Source organism: Salvelinus namaycush, chromosome 40, assembly GCF_016432855.1.
Source record: "Salvelinus namaycush isolate Seneca chromosome 40, SaNama_1.0, whole genome shotgun sequence".
Lineage (NCBI taxonomy): Eukaryota > Metazoa > Chordata > Actinopteri > Salmoniformes > Salmonidae > Salvelinus > Salvelinus namaycush.
Window position 1 is genome coordinate 17,845,606 of NC_052346.1, and position 22,500 is coordinate 17,868,105.

At 47.9% G+C, this 22,500-nt stretch overlaps 1 protein-coding gene across 1 annotated transcript in view; it reads left to right on the forward strand.

The window, feature by feature from the left end:
• Positions 1 to 22,500, forward strand: part of kalrnb (kalirin RhoGEF kinase b) — a 67,735-nt gene that overhangs the window by 18,884 nt on the left and 26,351 nt on the right. The window contains 23 exon segments of the mRNA XM_038979555.1: positions 1 to 19; positions 385 to 587; positions 1,067 to 1,214; positions 1,320 to 1,412; positions 1,494 to 1,605; positions 3,353 to 3,519; positions 8,291 to 8,410; positions 8,588 to 8,806; positions 9,594 to 9,743; positions 9,861 to 10,002; positions 10,248 to 10,363; positions 10,815 to 10,937; positions 11,053 to 11,235; positions 11,473 to 11,597; positions 11,788 to 11,964; positions 12,378 to 12,447; positions 12,850 to 12,939; positions 13,094 to 13,186; positions 14,047 to 14,158; positions 14,262 to 14,452; positions 15,795 to 15,896; positions 16,526 to 16,680; positions 17,516 to 17,618. The exon segment at positions 1 to 19 is cut by the window's left edge and continues 173 nt beyond it. Coding sequence (XP_038835483.1) covers positions 1 to 19; positions 385 to 587; positions 1,067 to 1,214; positions 1,320 to 1,412; positions 1,494 to 1,605; positions 3,353 to 3,519; positions 8,291 to 8,410; positions 8,588 to 8,806; positions 9,594 to 9,743; positions 9,861 to 10,002; positions 10,248 to 10,363; positions 10,815 to 10,937; positions 11,053 to 11,235; positions 11,473 to 11,597; positions 11,788 to 11,964; positions 12,378 to 12,447; positions 12,850 to 12,939; positions 13,094 to 13,186; positions 14,047 to 14,158; positions 14,262 to 14,452; positions 15,795 to 15,896; positions 16,526 to 16,680; positions 17,516 to 17,618 — 3,013 coding nt within the window.

The window sequence follows — 22,500 nt, forward strand, 5'->3', positions numbered from 1 at the left end:
TTACACACACACCAAAGAGGTAACGTAACACACACGGACATTTCATATATATACACACACACGGACATTTCATATATATATACACACACACACACACACACACACACACACACACACACACACACACACACACACACACACACACACACACACACACACACACACACACACACACACACACACACACACACACACACACACACATACACACACACCCTGTCAAAAAGTGTGTCTACATTTTTTTTCTGACTCTGTGTGTGTGTGTATATGTGTGTGTGTGTGTGTGTGTGTGTGTGTGTGTGTGTGTGTGTGTGTGTGTGTGTGTGTGTGTGTGTATGTGTGTGTGTGTGTGTGTGTGTGTGTGTGTATGAAATGTCTGTGCAGCTGTCAGTGTGGATGGAGGGTCTCCAGAGGCAGATGGCGGGGGAGGTGTGTGTGTGTCCTGACTCAGTGGAGGCTCTACAGGCTCTTATCAGCCAGCAGCAGCAGCAACAAGCCAACACACAGGACGCCTCGCTCTCTGTCATCAGGGAGGGAGAGGACCTCATTCTACAGCTCAGGTAAACACACACACACATTCTGTACTTGCATACACACACACTTTCAATAGCCCTGTTTCATTGGTCTGCACCTCTTTACTCTGGGTCAGATGTTCTCCTTGGTTCTGTTTATTTGGCTCAGATTGTTTGTTTTTGTGTTTGCTTGGTCCCCATGCTTGTGTGTGTGTGTGTTCGTTCTTGTGTGTGTGTTCTTGTGTGTGTGCGCGTTCGTCCGTGTATTTACCGTGTGTGTGTGTTTATATGTATGTCTGTATGCGTATGTGCATACATGTGTGTGTGTTTACCCTGTGTGTGCGCATGCATCTCTGTGCGGTTGTGTGTGTGTATTTACTCTGTGTGTGTGTGTGTGTGTGTGTGTGTGTGTGTGTGTGTGTGTGTGTGTGTGTGTGTGTGTGTGTGTGTGTGTGTGTGTGTGTGTGTGTGTGTGTGTGTGTGTGTGTGCGCGCGCGTTCGTCCGTGTATTTACCGTGTGTGTTTATATGTATGTCTGTGTGCGTATGTGCCAGGCCCCAGGGCAGTTCAGTGGGCCATGTGGAGTCAGTGCTGCAGTCATTGGAGGAGGCCCAGGTCCAGCTGGAGGAGCTGTTCCACCAGAGGAAGATCAGGCTGGACGTCTATCTGCAGCTACGCATACTACAGCAGTGTTCTCTGGAGGTGGGGCTGGGAGAGCGTGTGGAGGGGGGGCTGTGGGGTGTGTGAGAGAGAGTGTTTGTGTTTGAGCTTTAGCCGGTCTCTGACTCTCACTACTGCCACCTGTAGGTGTCAGGGGAGATGGAGGCGTGGAAGCAGGACCTCCAGAAGCAGGCCCAGGACATCACCACAGAGAAGCTAACGCTAGCACAACCGCGGCTAGTGGAAACCAACCAGGAGAAGCTAGCATTAGCGCAACCGCGGCTAGTGGATGCTAACCCAGAAGGGCTAACGTTAGCGCAGCAGCGCATACACAGACACATGGAGCGACGGCTAGCCATGAACAACATGACCTATGAGGTCGTACAGCAGGGTCACGACCTTCAGCAATACATCACCGAAGTACAGTCCTCAGGTAAGACAGAGACAGGGATGGAGAGAGAGAGAGGAAGGTACAGAAGGAGAGAGTGGGGAAAGAGATATTGAGAAAGACAGAGTGGGAGAGGAGAGGGGGAGAGAGAAGACAGAGAGGGGGGGAGAGTAAGATAGACAGAGAGAGGGAGAGATATTTTGATTGGTAATGCTTTTCAATGCATTGTGGGATCTAGGGCGTGTAAGCTTGAACATAATGAATGGGAGTCACTCACCCCAAAAAAACTGTGAGCAATCTAACAGCATTTTTCTGTTTAACCCTGACATATTTCACTGAGAAAATGAGTCATGTTTCAGCCTGTACCATGTCTTCCCCTCTGGGCATTTAGCCAGTTAGCAAAGATGACGTATGACAGCTAATGTGATTGGTCAAAGTGCCCCTGTGGAGAGTGCAGTCAGACTGCAGAGTGATACGCCTCGCTCTGTTCATTCAGCCATCCCTCACCTATAACATACCTCCTCCTCCTTGACTTGAACAGACTGGTAGAGAGAGTGAGGTACTGTATAGTTGGAATGTTCGGGGCGAGGGACAGAGGGATTCATCGTATGAACAAGTAGGAAGGAGAGGCTGAGAGAGAGGGAGGGAGAGATGGGAGGAATAAGAGAGAAAGGGAGACACGTTTTGGGAAAGAGAGAGAAGAGGGGAGAGAGAGATGGGAGGAATATGAGAGGGAGAGAGAGAGAAGAGGGGAGAGAGAAGAGGGGAGAGCGAAGAGGGGAGAGAGAGATGGGAGGAATATGAGAGGGAGGGAGAGAGAAGAGGGGAGAGAGATTAAAATGAAGAAAAATATGTAAAGGCTGGGAGAAAGAGGAAGAGAGAAAGATGGGGTGAATGTGAGGAAGAGGAGAGAGATGGGGTGAATGTGAGGAAGAGGGAAAGATGGGGTGAATGTGAGGAAGAGGAGAGAGATGGGGTGAATGTGAGAAAGAGGAGAGAGATGGGGTGAATGTGAGAAAGAGGTGACAGATGGGGTGAATGTGAAGAAGAGGAGAGCGATGGGGTGAATGTGAGGAAGAGGAGAGAGATGGGGTGAATGTGAAGAAGAGGAGAGCGATGGGGTGAATGTGAGGAAGAGGAGAGAGATGGGGTGAATGTGAAGAAGGGGAGAGAGAGATGGGGAAACATTGAGAATGATGGGGTGAGGGGAAGGGGATTGGGGTTACCATGGAAACTGCTTTCTCAAGCGCACAGCTGGTCCCTATGGAAACGTACATATTGAATTTACCATGGAGACGACCGCTCACAGTCAGACTGTGAGAGGAATTCAGATCCGAACCATCCCAGGGTAACCACACACACACACACAGATGGACGCTCATACATATCCACTGATGCGCACGTGCACATAATACACACATGCACTTATACACTCACACGCACGCACACACACACAGACACACACGATTCCTTGCATCTATCGTCTCTCCTCTTCTCCTTCTCAAACCCCTTTGGAGAAGAAGGTCAGAGGGGAGGAACCTTCTCCTGGAATACAGTTGACAAAGGATGTGAGGAGATAGGAGGCGAGGACAGCCTATCCCCCATTAGTCTTTCTTTCACAGAAAGACTAATGAAGAGCCAGATTTCTATTGGAAGGGCTCTTCCAACGTGACATCATGGCTTAGCACCATCTAGTGTATAATCATCAAACATACATACACATAGGGATGGGATATTTTTCACATAGATAAGTTTGTGTGTATGTGTGTGTGTGTATGTGTGTGTGTTCCAGGTATTCAGCTGACGGCTGAGGGGGAGACTGATCTGTCCTCTCAGGTGGAGGGGCTCCATCAGCTTCTACAGGACAAGCAGAAGGAGCTGCACCAGATAGTCGAACACACACACACATACCTGGAGCAAGGCTTGCAGCTACGCCACCTACAGAGTCAGGTCAACCAGGTAAACACACACACACACACCTGGAGCAAGGCTTGCAGCTACGCCATCTACAGAGTCAGGTCAACCAGGTAAACACACACACACACACCTGGAGCAAGGCTTGCAGCTACGCCATCTACAGAGTCAGGTCAACCAGGTAAACACACACACACACACCTGGAGCAAGGCTTGCAGCTACGCCACCTACAGAGTCAGGTCAACCAGGTAAACACACACACACACACCTGGAGCAAGGCTTGCAGCTACGCCATCTACAGAGTCAGGTCAACCAGGTAAACACACACACACACACCTGGAGCAAGGCTTGCAGCTACGCCACCTACAGAGTCAGGTCAACCAGGTAAACACACACACACACACCTAGAGCAAGGCTTGCAGCTACGCCACCTACAGAGTCAGGTCAACCAGGTAAACACACACACACATACCTGGAGCAAGGCTTGCAGCTACGCCACCTACAGAGTCAGGTCAACCAGGTAAACACACACACACATACCTGGAGCAAGGCTTGCAGCTACGCCACCTACAGAGTCAGGTCAACCAGGTAAACACACACACACACACCTGGAGCAAGGCTTGCAGCTACGCCATCTACAGAGTCAGGTCAACCAGGTAAACACACACACACATACCTGGAGCAAGGCTTGCAGCTACGCCATCTACAGAGTCAGGTCAACCAGGTAAACACACACACACACACCTGGAGCAAGGCTTGCAGCTACGCCACCTACAGAGTCAGGTCAACCAGGTAAACACACACACACATACCTGGAGCAAGGCTTGCAGCTACGCCACCTACAGAGTCAGGTCAACCAGGTAAACACACACACACATACCTGGAGCAAGGCTTGCAGCTACGCCATCTACAGAGTCAGGTCAACCAGGTAAACACACACACACACACCTGGAGCAAGGCTTGCAGCTACGCCACCTACAGAGTCAGGTCAACCAGGTAAACACACACACACATACCTGGAGCAAGGCTTGCAGCTACGCCACCTACAGAGTCAGGTCAACCAGGTAAACACACACACACACACCTGGAGCAAGGCTTGCAGCTACGCCACCTACAGAGTCAGGTCAACCAGGTAAACACACACACACACACCTGGAGCAAGGCTTGCAGCTACGCCATCTACAGAGTCAGGTCAACCAGGTAAACACACACACACACACCTGGAGCAAGGCTTGCAGCTACGCCACCTACAGAGTCAGGTCAACCAGGTAAACACACACACACACACCTGGAGCAAGGCTTGCAGCTACGCCACCTACAGAGTCAGGTCAACCAGGTAAACACACACACACATACCTGGAGCAAGGCTTGCAGCTACGCCACCTACAGAGTCAGGTCAACCAGGTAAACACACACACACACACACCTGGAGCAAGGCTTGCAGCTACGCCACCTACAGAGTCAGGTCAACCAGGTAAACACACACACACACACCTGGAGCAAGGCTTGCAGCTACGCCATCTACAGAGTCAGGTCAACCAGGTAAACACACACACACATACCTGGAGCAAGGCTTGCAGCTACGCCATCTACAGAGTCAGGTCAACCAGGTAAACACACACACACATACCTGGAGCAAGGCTTGCAGCTACGCCACCTACAGAGTCAGGTCAACCAGGTAAACACACACACACATACCTGGAGCAAGGCTTGCAGCTACGCCACCTACAGAGTCAGGTCAACCAGGTAAACACACACACACACACCTGGAGCAAGGCTTGCAGCTACGCCACCTACAGAGTCAGGTCAACCAGGTAAACACACACACACATACCTGGAGCAAGGCTTGCAGCTACGCCATCTACAGAGTCAGGTCAACCAGGTAAACACACACACACATACCTGGAGCAAGGCTTGCAGCTACGCCATCTACAGAGTCAGGTCAACCAGGTAAACACACACACACACATACCTGGAGCAAGGCTTGCAGCTACGCCATCTACAGAGTCAGGTCAACCAGGTAAACACACACACACACACCTGGAGCAAGGCTTGCAGCTACGCCACCTACAGAGTCAGGTCAACCAGGTAAACACACACACACATACCTGGAGCAAGGCTTGCAGCTACGCCATCTACAGAGTCAGGTCAACCAGGTAAACACACACACACATACCTGGAGCAAGGCTTGCAGCTACGCCATCTACAGAGTCAGGTCAACCAGGTAAACACACACACACACACCTGGAGCAAGGCTTGCAGCTACGCCACCTACAGAGTCAGGTCAACCAGGTAAACACACACACACATACCTGGAGCAAGGCTTGCAGCTACGCCACCTACAGAGTCAGGTCAACCAGGTAAACACACACACACATACCTGGAGCAAGGCTTGCAGCTACGCCATCTACAGAGTCAGGTCAACCAGGTAAACACACACACACATACCTGGAGCAAGGCTTGCAGCTACGCCACCTACAGAGTCAGGTCAACCAGGTAAACACACACACACACACCTGGAGCAAGACTTGCAGCTACGCCATCTACAGAGTCAGGTCAACCAGGTAAACACACACACACACACCTGGAGCAAGGCTTGCAGCTACGCCATCTACAGAGTCAGGTCAACCAGGTAAACACACACACACACACCTGGAGCAAGGCTTGCAGCTACGCCACCTACAGAGTCAGGTCAACCAGGTAAACACACACACACACACCTGGAGCAAGGCTTGCAGCTACGCCACCTACAGAGTCAGGTCAACCAGGTAAACACACACACACATACCTGGAGCAAGGCTTGCAGCTACGCCACCTACAGAGTCAGGTCAACCAGGTAAACACACACACACACACCTGGAGCAAGGCTTGCAGCTACGCCATCTACAGAGTCAGGTCAACCAGGTAAACACACACACACACACCTGGAGCAAGGCTTGCAGCTACGCCACCTACAGAGTCAGGTCAACCAGGTAAACACACACACACACACCTGGAGCAAGGCTTGCAGCTACGCCACCTACAGAGTCAGGTCAACCAGGTAAACACACACACACACACCTGGAGCAAGGCTTGCAGCTACGCCACCTACAGAGTCAGGTCAACCAGGTAAACACACACACACACACCTGGAGCAAGGCTTGCAGCTACGCCACCTACAGAGTCAGGTCAACCAGGTAAACACACACACACACACCTGGAGCAAGGCTTGCAGCTACGCCACCTACAGAGTCAGGTCAACCAGGTAAACACACACACACACACACCTGGAGCAAGGCTTGCAGCTACGCCATCTACAGAGTCAGGTCAACCAGGTAAACACACACACACACACCTGGAGCAAGGCTTGCAGCTACGCCATCTACAGAGTCAGGTCAACCAGGTAAACACACACACACACACCTGGAGCAAGGCTTGCAGCTACGCCACCTACAGAGTCAGGTCAACCAGGTAAACACACACACACACACCTGGAGCAAGGCTTGCAGCTACGCCACCTACAGAGTCAGGTCAACCAGGTAAACACACACACACACACCTGGAGCAAGGCTTGCAGCTACGCCACCTACAGAGTCAGGTCAACCAGGTAAACACACACACACACACCTGGAGCAAGGCTTGCAGCTACGCCACCTACAGAGTCAGGTCAACCAGGTAAACACACACACACACACCTGGAGCAAGGCTTGCAGCTACGCCATCTACAGAGTCAGGTCAACCAGGTAAACACACACACACACACCTGGAGCAAGGCTTGCAGCTACGCCATCTACAGAGTCAGGTCAACCAGGTAAACACACACACACACACCTGGAGCAAGGCTTGCAGCTACGCCACCTACAGAGTCAGGTCAACCAGGTAAACACACACACACACACCTGGAGCAAGGCTTGCAGCTACGCCACCTACAGAGTCAGGTCAACCAGGTAAACACACACACACACACCTGGAGCAAGGCTTGCAGCTTCGCCACCTACAGAGTCAGGTCAACCAGGTAAACACACACACACACACCTGGAGCAAGGCTTGCAGCTACGCCATCTACAGAGTCAGGTCAACCAGGTAAACACACACACACACACCTGGAGCAAGGCTTGCAGCTACGCCACCTACAGAGTCAGGTCAACCAGGTAAACACACACACACACACACCTGGAGCAAGGCTTGCAGCTACGCCACCTACAGAGTCAGGTCAACCAGGTAAACACACACACACACACCTGGAGCAAGACTTGCAGCTACGCCACCTACAGAGTCAGGTCAACCAGGTAAACACACACACACACACCTGGAGCAAGACTTGCAGCTACGCCACCTACAGAGTCAGGTCAACCATGTAAACACACACACACACACATACCTGGAGCAGGACTTGCAGCTACGCCACCTACAGAGTCAGGTCAACCAGGTAAACACACACACACACCTGGAGCAAGGCTTGCAGCTACGCAACCTACAGAGTCAGGTCAACCAGGTAAACACACACACACACACACCTGGAGCAAGACTTGCAGCTACGCCACCTACAGAGTCAGGTCAACCAGGTAAACACACACACACGAACACACACACGCGTAGCACGCAAACTCACACACTTACGAACACACACACGCATGTATATAATGTGTATATGTACTAAATATGACCCTGGCATCATGTCCACCTCCAGGTTCAACCGTAACCACAAACAGGTACACACACAAACACACACTCCCACACATGAACAGAAACCTGCACAGACACACACACACACACACACATGTATATAACGTGTATATGTGATGTATATCTATGTGTGTGTGTGTGTGTTCCCAGGTGCTGGGCTGGATCAGTGAAGGAGAGGTGATGTTGTCTTCCTGTATGGTGAACTCCAGCTCTCTGTCCGAGGCTGAACAGCTACAGAGAGAACATGAGCGCCTCCAACAGGCCATAGAGGTAACTACACCCACAGCAAATCAATAAATACCAGTCACTGTAATGCAAACAAACTCTATTGACATAAAGCAATGTTGCCAAATTAGTTTTTATTAATCCCCCCTCGCCCCCATTTGGTCCCTTTCTACCCCCTCTCTTTCTCTCTACCCTTTCCCCCTCCCCTTCTCCTCCCCCCAGTCTCTGCTTCATGCTGACTCTCTCCAGAGGACCCACCAGGTGGCGCTGGCGCTGCAGCAGCGGGCAGAGCTGCTGGTGAGGGCGGGCCACTACGACCCAGAGGCAGTGAGGGCGTGTGCCCAGACGGTGGCGCTACACTGGCAGACCCTGATGCTGCGGATGGAGGACCGCCTCAAACTGGTCAACGCCTCCGCAGCCTTCTACCGGACCTCACAACAGGTGAGTCAGAGTCACTATCTCCTTATCCACCTCAACTCTAAACCTTGTGTCCACACCCCTGTTCAACCCGAACCAGAAACCTAATCCCCACACCTCTTGTAGCCTCAGCCCAGGATTTAATAACCAGCTGTAATAGCAGGCATTAATAACCAGCTGTAATAGCAGGCATTAATAACCAGCTGTAATAGCAGGCATTAATAACCAGCTGTAATAGCAGGCATTAATAACCAGCTGTAATAGCAGGCATTAATAACCAGCTGTAATAGCAGGCATTAATAACCAGCTGTAAGAGCAGGCATTAATAACCAGCTGTAATAGCAGGTATTAATAACCAGCTGTAATAGCAGGCTTTAATAACCAGCTGTAATAGCAGGCATTAATAACCAGCTGTAATAGCAGGCTTTAATAACCAGCTGTAATAGCAGGTATTAATAACCAGCTGTAATAGCAGGCTTTAATAACCAGCTGTAATAGCAGGCATTAATAACCAGCTGTAATAGCAGGCATTAATAACCAGCTGTAATAGCAGGCATTAATAACCAGCTGTAATAGCAGGCATTAATAACCAGCTGTAAGAGCAGGCATTAATAACCAGCTGTAATAGCAGGCATTAATAACCAGCTGTAAGAGCAGGCATTAATAACCAGCTATAATAGCAGTGGCTGGAGATCCAGCACCATTCAATCGGACAGCGACATCATTGGAATTCAGAAGTTCAGCACCACATGGCAGTGGACAGCGACCATGTGTATATACTCAGGCATACTGTATGTTTGTTTCCCCCCAGGTATGTGGTGTGTTGGAGAGCCTGGAACAAGAGTATCGTAGGGACGAGGACTGGTGTGGTGGCGGAGAGAGGCAGGGGAGCAGGGGCCAGCCGGAGCACCTCATTCCCCTCATCAACAAACACATGGAACAGAAAGAAGCCTTCCTCAAGGTACGGAGAGAGAGAGAGAGAGAGAGAGAGAGAGAGAGAGAGAGAGAGAGAGAGGACAGAAAGACGGTTTTTAGCTACAGTCTCTGTTGGTGTGTTTTAACCCCTTGTTTCCTGCAGGCATGCACCCTGGCCAGACGCAACGCAGAGGTCTTCCTCAAGTACATCCACCGCAACAGCGTTACTATGGCAACTATCTCCGGGCACAGTGCAGGAGCAGAGGTCACTGGTCACTCCCGTGTGCCCGAGCAGCAGGTCAAAGGTGAGCCAACACACAGTTACATTACACACACACACACACACACACACACACACACACACACACACACACACACACACACACACACACACACACACACACACACACACACACACACACACACACACACACACACACACACACAGAGACAGAAGAGCAGCCATATGCATAATGATGATATTTCAGCCACTGTGTTTATACCTGGCAGTGTAAATGTGTGTGTGTGTATGTGTGTGTTGCTCTTGTAGGTATCCTCAGTGAGCTCCTGCAGAGGGAGAACAGGGTTCTACATTTCTGGACTCTGAAGAAGCGTCGTCTGGACCAGTGTCAACAGTATCTGCTGTTCCAGAGCCACACCCAACAGGTGAGTTTGCCACGCCTCCTTTAGATGAGTCCACACCCAACAGGTGAGTTTGCCACACCTCCTTTAGATGAGTCCACACCCAACAGGTGAGTTTGCCACACCTCCTTTAGATGAGTCCACACCCAACAGGTGAGTTTGCCACGCCTCCTTTAGATGAGTCCACACCCAACAGGTGAGTTTGCCACGCCTCCTTTAGATGAGTCCACACCCAACAGGTGAGTTTGCCACACCTCCTTTAGATGAGTCCACACCCAACAGGTGAGTTTGCCACGCCTCCTTTAGATGAGTCCACACCCAGTTTGGGAAACCTGAGTTTGAGATGTAGAATTATAACAGAGCCATGTTGGCACCCAGACAACTGCATTACCCTGAAAATGGTTTGTCCTCCTCTCTCTCTCTTTTTCTCGCCCTTTCCCTCTCTCTTTATCTCTCTCTCCATCTCTCTCTCCAGGCGTTGGATTGGCTGCAGCAGAGTGGTGAGCACTACCTGTCCATTCACACATCGCCAGGGGCAACCAGTGCAGAGACCCAGGACCTGCTGGCTCAACACAGGGAATTCTGCATCTCGGCTAAGGTGAACACACACACAGACCCACTCACATACACACATGCTTACACACACACTACAAAGGTAAGGGGTATATCAGAATAGTTCCCACAATCCATTTCTCCCCTCTACCTCCTCCCAGCACACTCAGGAGAAGGTGCACCTGCTGATCCAGCTGGCAGAGAGCATGCTGGGTAAGGGCCACTCCCACAGGGTGGAGCTACGGAGGTGTGTGTCGACGGTGGACAAGCGCTACCGAGAGTTCTCCATGCGCATGGGCCAGTACCGGAACACACTGGAGACTGCACTGGGAGGCTGCACACAGGTGTGTGTGAGGGTTGGAGTGTGTGTTTCTTGACGACTAGTTGTCTTCCATGTGTGTGAGGGTGACTGAATGTGTTCGGCTGGTGGGTGCACGTGTGTGTGTGTCTCAGATTCCAGGTCAATCAGAGATAGAGCTGAAGGATTTATGTATGGGCTTTTTGCCCATGTCTGTTTCCTTCATGTCAATGAAGTTCTCTGAGTGGTATTGAATTGTCTCCGTGTACGGTGTCCCCTGTAGGACAATAAGGACCTGGAACTGGAGCTCATCCCCAACAGCCTCTCTGACTCTGACCCCGAAGTGAACCTGAACGACCCCAACCACGAGGTCAGTGACGAGAAGAGGAGGACGGCCAGGAAGAAAGAGTGAGTCCAACAGAGAAAGAGAGAGAATGAGAGAGCGAGAGGGGGAAGCGGAGAGAGGATAAGTGGGTGTGTGTGTGGGGGTGTGTGTGTGAGAAAGAGAGAGAAGAGGGAGAGACAGAGGGAGAGATAGAGAGATGGTAGGATAATTGTATTTATTGAAAAAGTAGCCAGTTTCTTGGTACTCCTGCAGGTATATCATGTCAGAGCTTCTCCAGACAGAGAGGGTGTATGTGAAGGATCTGCAGGAGTGTATTGATACCTACCTGTGGGAGATGACCAGTGGCTCTGAAGAGATCCCCAGCAGGATCGCCAACAAGGATGACGTTGTCTTTGGGAACATCCAGGACATTTATGAGTTCCATAACAGGTGTGTATATTACAGTCTGTATAGCACAATATGTGTGTAATGTATGGTGTTTAGCACATATCATTAAATAGAACAGAAATGGAATTTATCCCGAGCCAATATGGCCGCCATTATCCCATTCTAGAGTTCTGCAGGTCTATGACATCTATGACATTATAATGTATGTCTCTATGGTATAGCACAGAGGTATTCAAATATTACTTTACCAGGTCTGGACTCCTGCTGCTTTTCTGTTCTACCTGATAATGAATTGCACCCTCATGGTGTCTCAGGTCTAAATCAGTCACTGCTTAGAGGGGAAGAATTAAAAAAGCAATGGAACTGGCTTCAAGGTCCATGTTTGAGTTTAAGGGGTGTAGGCATAACATAACAGATGTGTATAGTGTATAATGATGGTTTGTGTTTTGTTGCAGTATTTTCCTGAAGGAGCTGGAGAACTACGAACAGCTACCTGAGGATGTGGGTCACTGCTTCGTCACCTGGGTAACCACCAAGACATTATGTCTGATAGAGCATAGAGAGAGAGAGAGAGAGAGAGAGAGAGAGAGAGAGAGAGAGAGAGAGAGAGTGTTTGTGTTCCAATGAATCACAGTACTGCAGGAGTGTTGTCTGAACTTCACCTCTCTCTCTCTCTCTCTCTCTCTCTCTCTCTCTCTCTCTCTCAATTCAATTTAAAGGCTTTATTGGCATGGGAAACGTATCTTTATATTGCCAAAGCAAGTGAAATAGATACAATTAACAGTAAACATCACATTTCCAAAAGTTCCAAAAGAATAAAGACATTTCAAATGTCATAGTATGTATATATACAGTGTTGTAATGATGTGCAAATAGTTCAAGTACAAAAGGGAAATAAATAAACATACATCTCTCTCTTTCTCTCAGGCAGATAAGTTCCACATGTATGTGACGTATTGTAGAAATAAACCAGACTCCAGCCTTCTGATCCAGCAACATGGGACAGGCTTCTTTCAGGTGACACACTCTCCATTTCCCTTTTTCTTTCTTTCTCTCTTTCTCTCTCTCTCTTTTCCACATCTCAGCATAATACAGTTAGTCTGTAGATGGCAATCCCTGTTCAGTGTAGCGTCTTTGCAGCCCTGATTTTACGCTGTGTGTATGTGTGTAGGAGGTCCAGAGGAGGCATGGTCTTGCGAACTCCATCTCCTCAGCGCTCATCAAGCCGGTTCAACGCATCACCAAGTACCAGCTCCTTCTCAAGGTACAGAACATGAGAAATACTGATGTGTGTTGCTTTTACAAGACACTATTCTTATGCTCTCTGTCTCTCTGTCTGTCTGTCTCTCTGTCTGTCTGTCTCTCTGTCTCTCTGTCTGTCTGTCTCTCTGTCTCTCTGTCTGTCTGTCTCTCTGTCTCTCTGTCTGTCTGTCTGTCTGTCTCTCTGTCTCTCTGTCTCTCTGTCTCTCTGTCTCGCTGTCTCTCTGTCTCTCTGTCTCGCTGTCTGTCTGTCTCTCTGTCTCTCTGTCTCTCTGTCTCACTGTCTCGCTGTCTCTCTGTCTCTCTGTCTCGCTGTCTCGCTGTCTCTCTGTCTCTCTGTCTCGCTGTCTCGCTGTCTGTCTGCCTGTCTCTCTCTGTCTCTCTCTGTCTCTCTGTGTCTCTCTGTCTCTCTGTCTTGCTGTCTCTCTGTCTCGCTGTCTCTCTGTCTCTCTGTCTCTCTGTCTCGCTGTCTGTCTGTCTGTCTGCCTGCTTGCCTGCCTGCCTGCCTGCCTGCCTGCCTGCCTGTCTGTCTGTCTGTCTGTCTGTCTGTCTGTCTGTCTGTCTGTCTGTCTGTCTGGCTGTCTGGCTGTCTGGCTGTCTGTCTCGCTGTCTCGCTGTCTCGCTGTCTCGCTGTCTGTCTGTCTGCCTGTCTCTCTCTGTCTCTCTCTGTCTCTCTGTGTCTCTCTGTCTCTCTGTCTCTCTGTCTCGCTGTCTCTCTGTCTCTCTGTCTCGCTGTCTCTCTGTCTCTCTGTCTCTCTGTCTCGCTGTCTCGCTGTCTCTCTGTCTCTCTGTCTGTCTGTCTGTCTGCCTGCCTGCCTGCCTGCCTGCCTGCCTGTCTGTCTGTCTGTCTGTCTGTCTGTCCAGGAGTTGTTGGCGTGTTGTGAGGAGGGAAAAGGCGAGATCAAGGAGGGTCTGGACGTCATGCTGAGCGTTCCAAAGCGAGCCAACGATGCCATGCATGTTAGCATGCTAGAGGGTGAGCTGATGTCACATCCTGCTATATGATGTCACTTTCTGCTGTATGATGTCACATCCTGCTGTAAGATGTGACATGACTTCCTGCTGTATTCCTATCCCAGGTCTGGAGGAGGGCTTGGAGGTGCAGGGAGAGCTGCTCCTGCAGGATACCTTCCAGGTGTGGGATCCTAAATCCCTTATCAGGAAAGGCCGGGAACGCCACCTGTTCCTGTTCGAGCTCTCGCTGGTCTTCAGTAAAGAGATAAAGGACTCCTCCGGACGTACCAAGTACCTCTACAAGAGCAGGCTGAGGGTACTATACTATACTATACTATAGCATACTATACTATACTAATACCATACTACACTATACTATACTAATACCATACTATACCATGCCATACCATACTAAACTATACCATACCATACCATACTACCATGCTATACTATACCATACCATACTATACTATACTAATACCATACCATACTATGCTATACTAATACCATACTGTGTCATGCCATACCATACTATACCATACCATACTATACTATACTAATACCATACTGTACCATACCACACTATACTAATACCATACTATACCATGCCATACTATACTATACTAATACCATACTATATAATACCATGCTATACTAATACCACACTATACTATACCATACTATACCATAAAATACCATACCATACTATACTATACTAAACTAAACTAATACCATACTATACCATACTATACTGTACTATACTGTACCGCACCATACTGCATCGTACCATACCGTACCATACTGTACTATACTGTACCGTACCATACTATACCCCCATCTCAACTATACACATAGTAAAAAACCTATATAATATTACTCTACCACACCAGGTACCTCTACAACAGCAGGCTGAGGGTACTGTACTATACCATTCTATACCATACCATACTATACCATACCATACTATACCATACTATACTATAACATTCTATACCATACTATACCATATCATACTATACCATACCATACTATACCATACCATACTATACTATACCATTCTATACCATACTATACCATATCATACTATACCATACCATACTATACTATACCATTCTATACCATACTATACCATACTATACCATGCCATATCATACTATACCATGCCATACTATATAATACTATACATACTATACTATACCATTCTATACCATACCATACTATACCATACTATACTATACCATTCTATACCATACTATACCATACCATACTATACCATACCATACCATACCATACCATACCATACCATACCATACTATACCATTCTATACCACACCATACTATGTCATACTATACCATACCATATCATACTATACCATACCATATCATACTATACCATACCATACAATACCATACCATACTATGCCATACTATACCATACTATACCATATTATACAATACCATACCTTGCCATACCATACCATACTATACCATAAACATAGTAATACACATATAAAATATTATTCTACCACACCAGGTACCTCTACAATAGCAGGCTGAGGGTATGGCTACGCCACATATATACTTTCATGCCTTCTACATCCCATATACCCCACCTCGTTTCCCAAAGGAAACATTAACTGCCTTGTGTCCTCTTCCAGACGTCAGAGTTGGGGGTGACAGAGCACATTGAGGGGGACCCCTGTAAGTTTGCTCTGTGGGTGGGCCGTACCCCCACCTCGGACAACAAGACCGTACTCAAGGTAACAGCCAAATATATTCTCAAGTGCACTCTCCTACTGCCTGTCAACTCTGGTGAACCTTTTCATGTGCGCTCGCCGACTGCATCTCAGTGCTAGAGGCGTCACTACGGACCCAGGTTTGATTCCAGGCTGTATCACAACCGGCCGTGATTAGGAGTCCCATAGGGTGGCGCACAATTGGCCCAGCGTCGCCCGGGTTAGGATTTGGCCGGGGTAGGCCGTCATTGTAAATAATACTTTGTTCTTAACTGACTTGCCTAGTTAAATAAAGGTTAAATTAAAAATTAAAAAATCTCTGGTGAACCTTTTCATGTGCAGTCTCCTCTGATGTAGCTTCTGTTGTGCTTTCCTATATTTACTTTACTATCTGTTTGTCTCGTTTTATCACTCTCTCCTGCACTCCCCCTTCTCTCTCTCCCTCTTTCACTCCCCCTACCGCTCTCTCTCTCTCACTCCCCCTCCCGCTCTCTCTCTCTCACTCCCCCTCCCTCCCCCTCTCTCCCCCCGTCCCTCCCTCTGACCCTCCCCCATCCCCTCTCTCTCTCTCTCCCCCTCCCGCTCTCTCTCTCTCTCTCTCTTTCTCTCGCTCTCTCTCTCTCCCTCCCTCCCTCTCTCCCTCCCTCCCCCAGGCCTCATCTCTGGAGCTGAAGCAGGAGTGGGTGCGTAACGTGCGTCAGGTGATCCAGGAGAGACGTGGCCATCTGAGAGGAGCGCTGAGGGAGCCCATCCCCCTCCCCAAGACCCCCGCCCCCACCCTGGTCCGCACGCGCAGCATCAACAGGAGGTTCGTACACACTCACACACAGCCCACTTCCTCTCTCCCTCTCTTGTCTCTTGTACCGCTAAGGTGGTTGTACAGTTTGTATTACTTGCAAGACAGAGAAGTGGGTTTGAGTGTTTTTATTATAGAATTAGAAATTAGAATACTAGAATGGTCATGAATCTTCTTATGATGGGATAAATGTTAAACATGGTTTGCCAGATATTGTGTTAAATAATGAATTTGAAGAATTTATCAACACTGTATGTTTGTTAGCTAGATAGCCAGCCAGTTTAGAGGAATGATTCCATGAATGTCAAATTAAATGCCAATATGCCAACATTCCATTCAAACAATGCAGTCAATCCACAGCCAGACACTGGCTGAAATCAGTTGATGATACTGTAGGACTTAGACAAGTGGTAAATGCAACAAGTTCTGATATTGTATCATATAATAGCACTCTCAGATTTCCATGAAAGGAAACATTTAGACATTTATGGTCTGTTTACATATATCTTAGAGGCTATTTATACAGAACATTTGTATAAAACCCATATAAACTACATTTATAATTGTATAACAATATTTTAGGTTGACAATAATTCTATTACACAATTTCTGATATATCACATGCCTATTTCACTTTTATTCTCCTCCATCAGTAAAATCAGGATTATGTCTCTACTGCCATTCATTCACATTAGACTGGGTTGGATTTCTCCCTGACCAATATGGCTGCCATTTTCACCCCATTATGGAACTTCAATAGGATCTCTATGGTTTTTATTATGTAAGTGTCATCAGGTTGTGCGCGTACGTATCATGATATTTTTGATGTGTCCGCGTCACCCCCCAGAGACACCAATGAGGATGCAGACAGCCTGGGAGATGCCAGCAGCCAGCCGGACACCGTCTCCATTGCCTCCCGCACCTCTCAGAACACAGCAGACAGCGACAAGGTAGAGACAGACTACACTACCCAGCAGCCACCACTGTTTACACAAAAAGTACCCAAGAGTGATCTGTTCTAAGTGTATATACACTCATACAGAGACTCTAAGAGCTTCTAAGAGTGTATGAGTTTTTACTGACGTTCTATGAGTGTAGTGACTTCCTTTACCAATGGAACACAGCCACTGCCAAGCCTGAGGCAGGGCTGTTTCTGACACATACAGTCCACATTCACAGTTCCCTAAAGCCAAACGGCAAAAACATTCAATGAGATCCAGGGATGTGGTGCAACAAAATAGATGATTGATTTTTCTTATATCTAACTAAAATGATTCTCTAATCAACTTAAGGCATAGATTAGTTGACATGAAAATGCATATTATGATCTGTTTGTATGTCTGGTCAAAAGACTAAACCGCTCCGTGTCTAGCTAGGACTCCCTCCACCCCTGAAGGCCCAACTTCCTGTCTGTATCCTATCACTAACACACATACCCCAGTACAATGAATGGGCAAGAGGGGGAGCCAAAAACTAAGGTAGACTAATAACAAAGGAATATACCTCAACCAGGTAAATATAAATCATAAAGGTACGTACCTAATAATGAATCACATACATTCATATTTCATATATATATATATATACACACATACATGGAGCTCTGTATGTCCTGTCTTTTATACAACTATGTCTAAATCGGCTCTAACATACCGGCCCCTAATTGTTAGGAATGCATAACAAGGACTTAATATTCAGTAATAGAGCCAATACACAAAACATACTATACCAGAGCAGTATTACGGTTCATAGCTATGTACATGTACAAGGTCCCATATAGGACAAGAGTCCAGTAAGCTCAGTCCCAGATTGGAAGTGTTCAAGTGTTCAACATCCCAAAATTCAAGAGTACGACATCCAAGAATCAGAGGTGCACGTGATTTGAAGATGGAGCTCTGTGTGTGTGTGTGTGTGTGTGTGTGTGTGTGTGTGTGTGTGTGTGTGTGTGTGTGTGTGTGTGTGTGTGTGTGTGTGTGTGTGTGTGTGTGTGTGTGTGTGTGTGTGTGTGTCTCATTCAGCCGCCTCCAGGAGCAGACAGTTTATTGATAGGTCTCTGTAAGATGTTGGTCTTAACCATGACGCTCCGGACAAGACCTTTGACCCCTGGCAAAGCCTCCACCACACTCCCCAGTAGCCAAGAGTTGGAGCTGTGTCATCCACGATGGAAACAAGGTCACCAGGACTGAAGTTTCTCTTAGTTTTGTTCCACTTGTTCCACTCCTGCATAAGTGGAGATACTCCCTTATCCATCTCTTCCAGAAGAGGTCAGGGATATATTGTACTTGCTTCCATCTCCTTCGTGAGTATAGGTCTCCTCTCTGGAATAGTCATGGTAGCAGGACTGGCTTTGTTTTCAGATAAAGTGGATGGTTCGGAGTCTGGGGTTCTAGATCATTAGGGTCATTTGTTACAGTTGTGATTGGTCTGTCGTTCATGATCGCCTCAACTTCACACAAGGCTGTCTGCAAAGCCTCATCATCCAGTACTTGCTCTTTAAGGACTGAATAGAGGATCTTTTTCAACCTCTCCCATGGTGGGCTCCAGAAGGAGGGTTGAATGACCATGTCACTCCTTCCTTCAGTAATGCATTTTGAATCTTGTTGTGATCCAGCTCTTTCAACGCTTCTCCTAGCTTTCTGTGTGTTCCAACAAAGTTGGTGCCATTGTCTGTTCTGATACTTGTTACTGGGCCTCTTCGACAGATGAACCTGCGTAGGGCATTGATGCAGGAATCAGTATCCAGATAACTAGCAAATTCTAAGTGGACAACTCAACTCACAAGGCAAGTAAAGATCACACCATACCGCTTCACATGAACGCGGCCTCGCTTCACCTCTATGGGGACGAAGTAATCTATGCCCACATGGGTGAAAGGTGGCAAATCAGGTGACACCCAATCTTGTGGAAGGTCGGTCATCTTCTGTTTTCCAGCTCTAGCTTGCACCCGCCTGCAGAAGACACATCTCTTAGGATCTTCCATGCTAAGGAGTTGGCACATGGCATCCAATATCGCTGGCGAAGACTGGAAAGCATGTGTCCTCTCCCAGAGTGGCCAACCTGCTCATGGATGTGGAGTAGGATCAGTCTGGAGATGTAGGAGTCTTTGGGCAGGATCATAGGATTCTTTAGTTCCATGGGCATAGCAGCTTTGCTTAACCTTCCTCCCACTCTCAGAATGCCATTGTCAACAATTGGATTAAGTTTACAGATTGAGCCGCTTCCCTTGGCACACTGTCTTCCTTTCACAATGAGTGCAATTTGTTTAAAGTGCTGTCTTTGCTCAAATCAAATGATTACCTTTTCTGCTTCATCTAGGTCATCCACAGACAGACTTTATTTTCCAAACGTTAGTTTGAAAATGTCAATTCTGATTCTGGATCCGTTTTTGTGAGAACTTTCCTTTTCTGGCTTAACTGTAGAAGATGTCTCATCAGTTTCAGCATCCAGGCAACTGCTTTCTTCAAGCTGTTCCATGTTGAATAGTACTCAATCAGTTTGCTGGTCAGACTCTTTTCTTCCACACATGTACCGTTTACGATGACGTCTTTTCTCACCACTGGATCATCTGGAGGGATGGAGCCAAGCTCCTCGGGGACTTTCGGCAAGTGTGTTTCTGCTTTCTCCAGGGATTCTGGTCCTTTGAGCCATCTCCTTGAGTTCAGGAAAGTTTCAACATGTAACCCTCTTGAGGCATCATCAGCTGGGTTGGGTTTGGAGATCAAATACCTCCACTGTTTTGCTTCGATATGTCACGGATCACAGCAACCCTATTAGCCACAAAGGTATGGAATCTCTTGGTATCGTTGCGGATGTATTTTAGCCCAGACTGACTGTCTGTCCAGGAAGTTGACTCCTAGAGTTCAATCTGGAGCTCCAACCTTAACATCCTGTCCACTCGCACCGCTAATGTTGCTGCAGCAACTTCCAGTCTGGGGATCGTCATCTGCTTGAGTGGAGTCACTCTTGATTTCCTCAGCATGAATGCGATGTGGACCTTTTCCATACCGTTTGTGAACCTAAGGTAACTTGCCGTGCCATAACCTTGTTCACTTGCGTCACCGAAGTGATGCAGCTGTTCTCAGGCATCATGCACCAGTCAATCTGGAATCTGGACAGCTGGTCCAGCTCTGAGAGCCATCTGCTCCATGAAATAAAGTGTTCTTCGGGGATGACTTCGTCCCATCCACACTTTAGCTTGCAGAACTCTTGAAGAATCTGCTTTGCCTTTAAGATAAATGGGGCGAGGAAACCTAATGGATGGTAAACAGAGCTGATGGTTGAGAGATACCTCTTCTCGTAAGGGGTCTGTTCTTGACAGTGACTCGGAAGGTAAACGCATCACTTTCAATGTTCCATCGAATTCCAAGTGTTTTTTCAACAGGCAGCTTCTCTCTGTCCAGGTCCAGTTCTTTTATCTGCTTGGCTTTGTGTTCCTCAGGGATAGAAGCGGCTGTTGCTGACCCACTTGGTCAACTTGAACCTACTCTGACAGCACACATCTCTGAGGTTTTTCTGTGAGAGCTATGGCTTGTTCTTCTGTGGCCACTAGATTTGAGGCAGTCATCAACATAGAAGTTGGACTTGACTGTTTCATTCACCTCTTTATCGTACTTCTCACAGTTGTCTTCTGTCGTCCTTCGCAGTGCAACTTGGAGAGGATATAGCACCGAAGAGATGTCTTTCTGTACTTCTCCAATCTTTTGTTAGTGTCATCTGGCCCCATAGGAATCGCAGGAAGTGAGCGATTCTTCTCCCCTCCTCTGAGGCAGTACAGTACAGAGGGCCAAAACAGGACCAGAGGGGTGTCTCCCCAAAACAATAGACCAGTCTCATGACCTCATCCCTGTAGCAGTAGCTGTGTGTGTTGTGTGTGTGCGCATATGTGCGAGCGCGTGTGTGTGTATATGTGTTATGAGGGTGAGAGAGAGGGTGTTCCCCTCACACAGTGTTTAAAGTCATTCAGATACTTTTGGGGAACAGTTCACCAGTGCTGTCTTGGTATGTATACATTTCTGCACATCTTGAATGTTTCATTTAGATTGTTTGTTTAGTATTAATATACATATATATTATGATACACTTTATTATGACCATGTTGTTATGATATGGTCATTTAGCAAACGCTCTACGCCAGGACGACTGACGGAACCGTCAACACAGATAGTAAGGCATTCAGTATGTGGTCAATGCAGGAATCAAACCCACAGCCTTGCTGTTGCAGCACCATGCCTCTAGACTGACCCACTGAGACATTGGGAGCAGCTATTTTACCATTTGATGTATCTGTTTGTATGTAGCCTATGTAAGTGTGTGTGTGTGTATGTGGTCACAACCAAACTGTTCAGAGCTGAGTGTATTTTCACCATCAGTACTACTACACTACTGAGAGTTCTTCACCCAGTTTGTACTGTTCACTTTCACAATATCTGTCTCTGTTGCTCTCTCTCTCTTTCCCTCCCTCAGTCTCTCTCTGTCCTCCCATTCTCTCTCCCTCTCTCTCTTTCCCTCAGTCTCTCTCTGTCCTCCCATTCTCTCTCTCTCTCTCTCTTTCCCTCAGTCTCTCGCTGTCCTCCCATTCTCTCTCTCTCTCTCTCTTTCCCTCAGTCTCTCTCTGTCCTCCCATTCTCTCTCTCTCTTTCCCTCAGTCTCTCTCTGTCCTCCCATTCTCTCTCTCTCTCTCTCTCTTTCCCTCCCTCAGTCTCTCTCTCTCTCTCTCTTTCCCTCAGTCTCTCTCTGTCCTCCCATTCTCTCTCTCTCTTTCCCTCAGTCTCTCTCTATCCTCCCATTCTCTCTCTCTCTCTCTCTCTTTCCCTCCCTCAGTCTCTCTCTCTC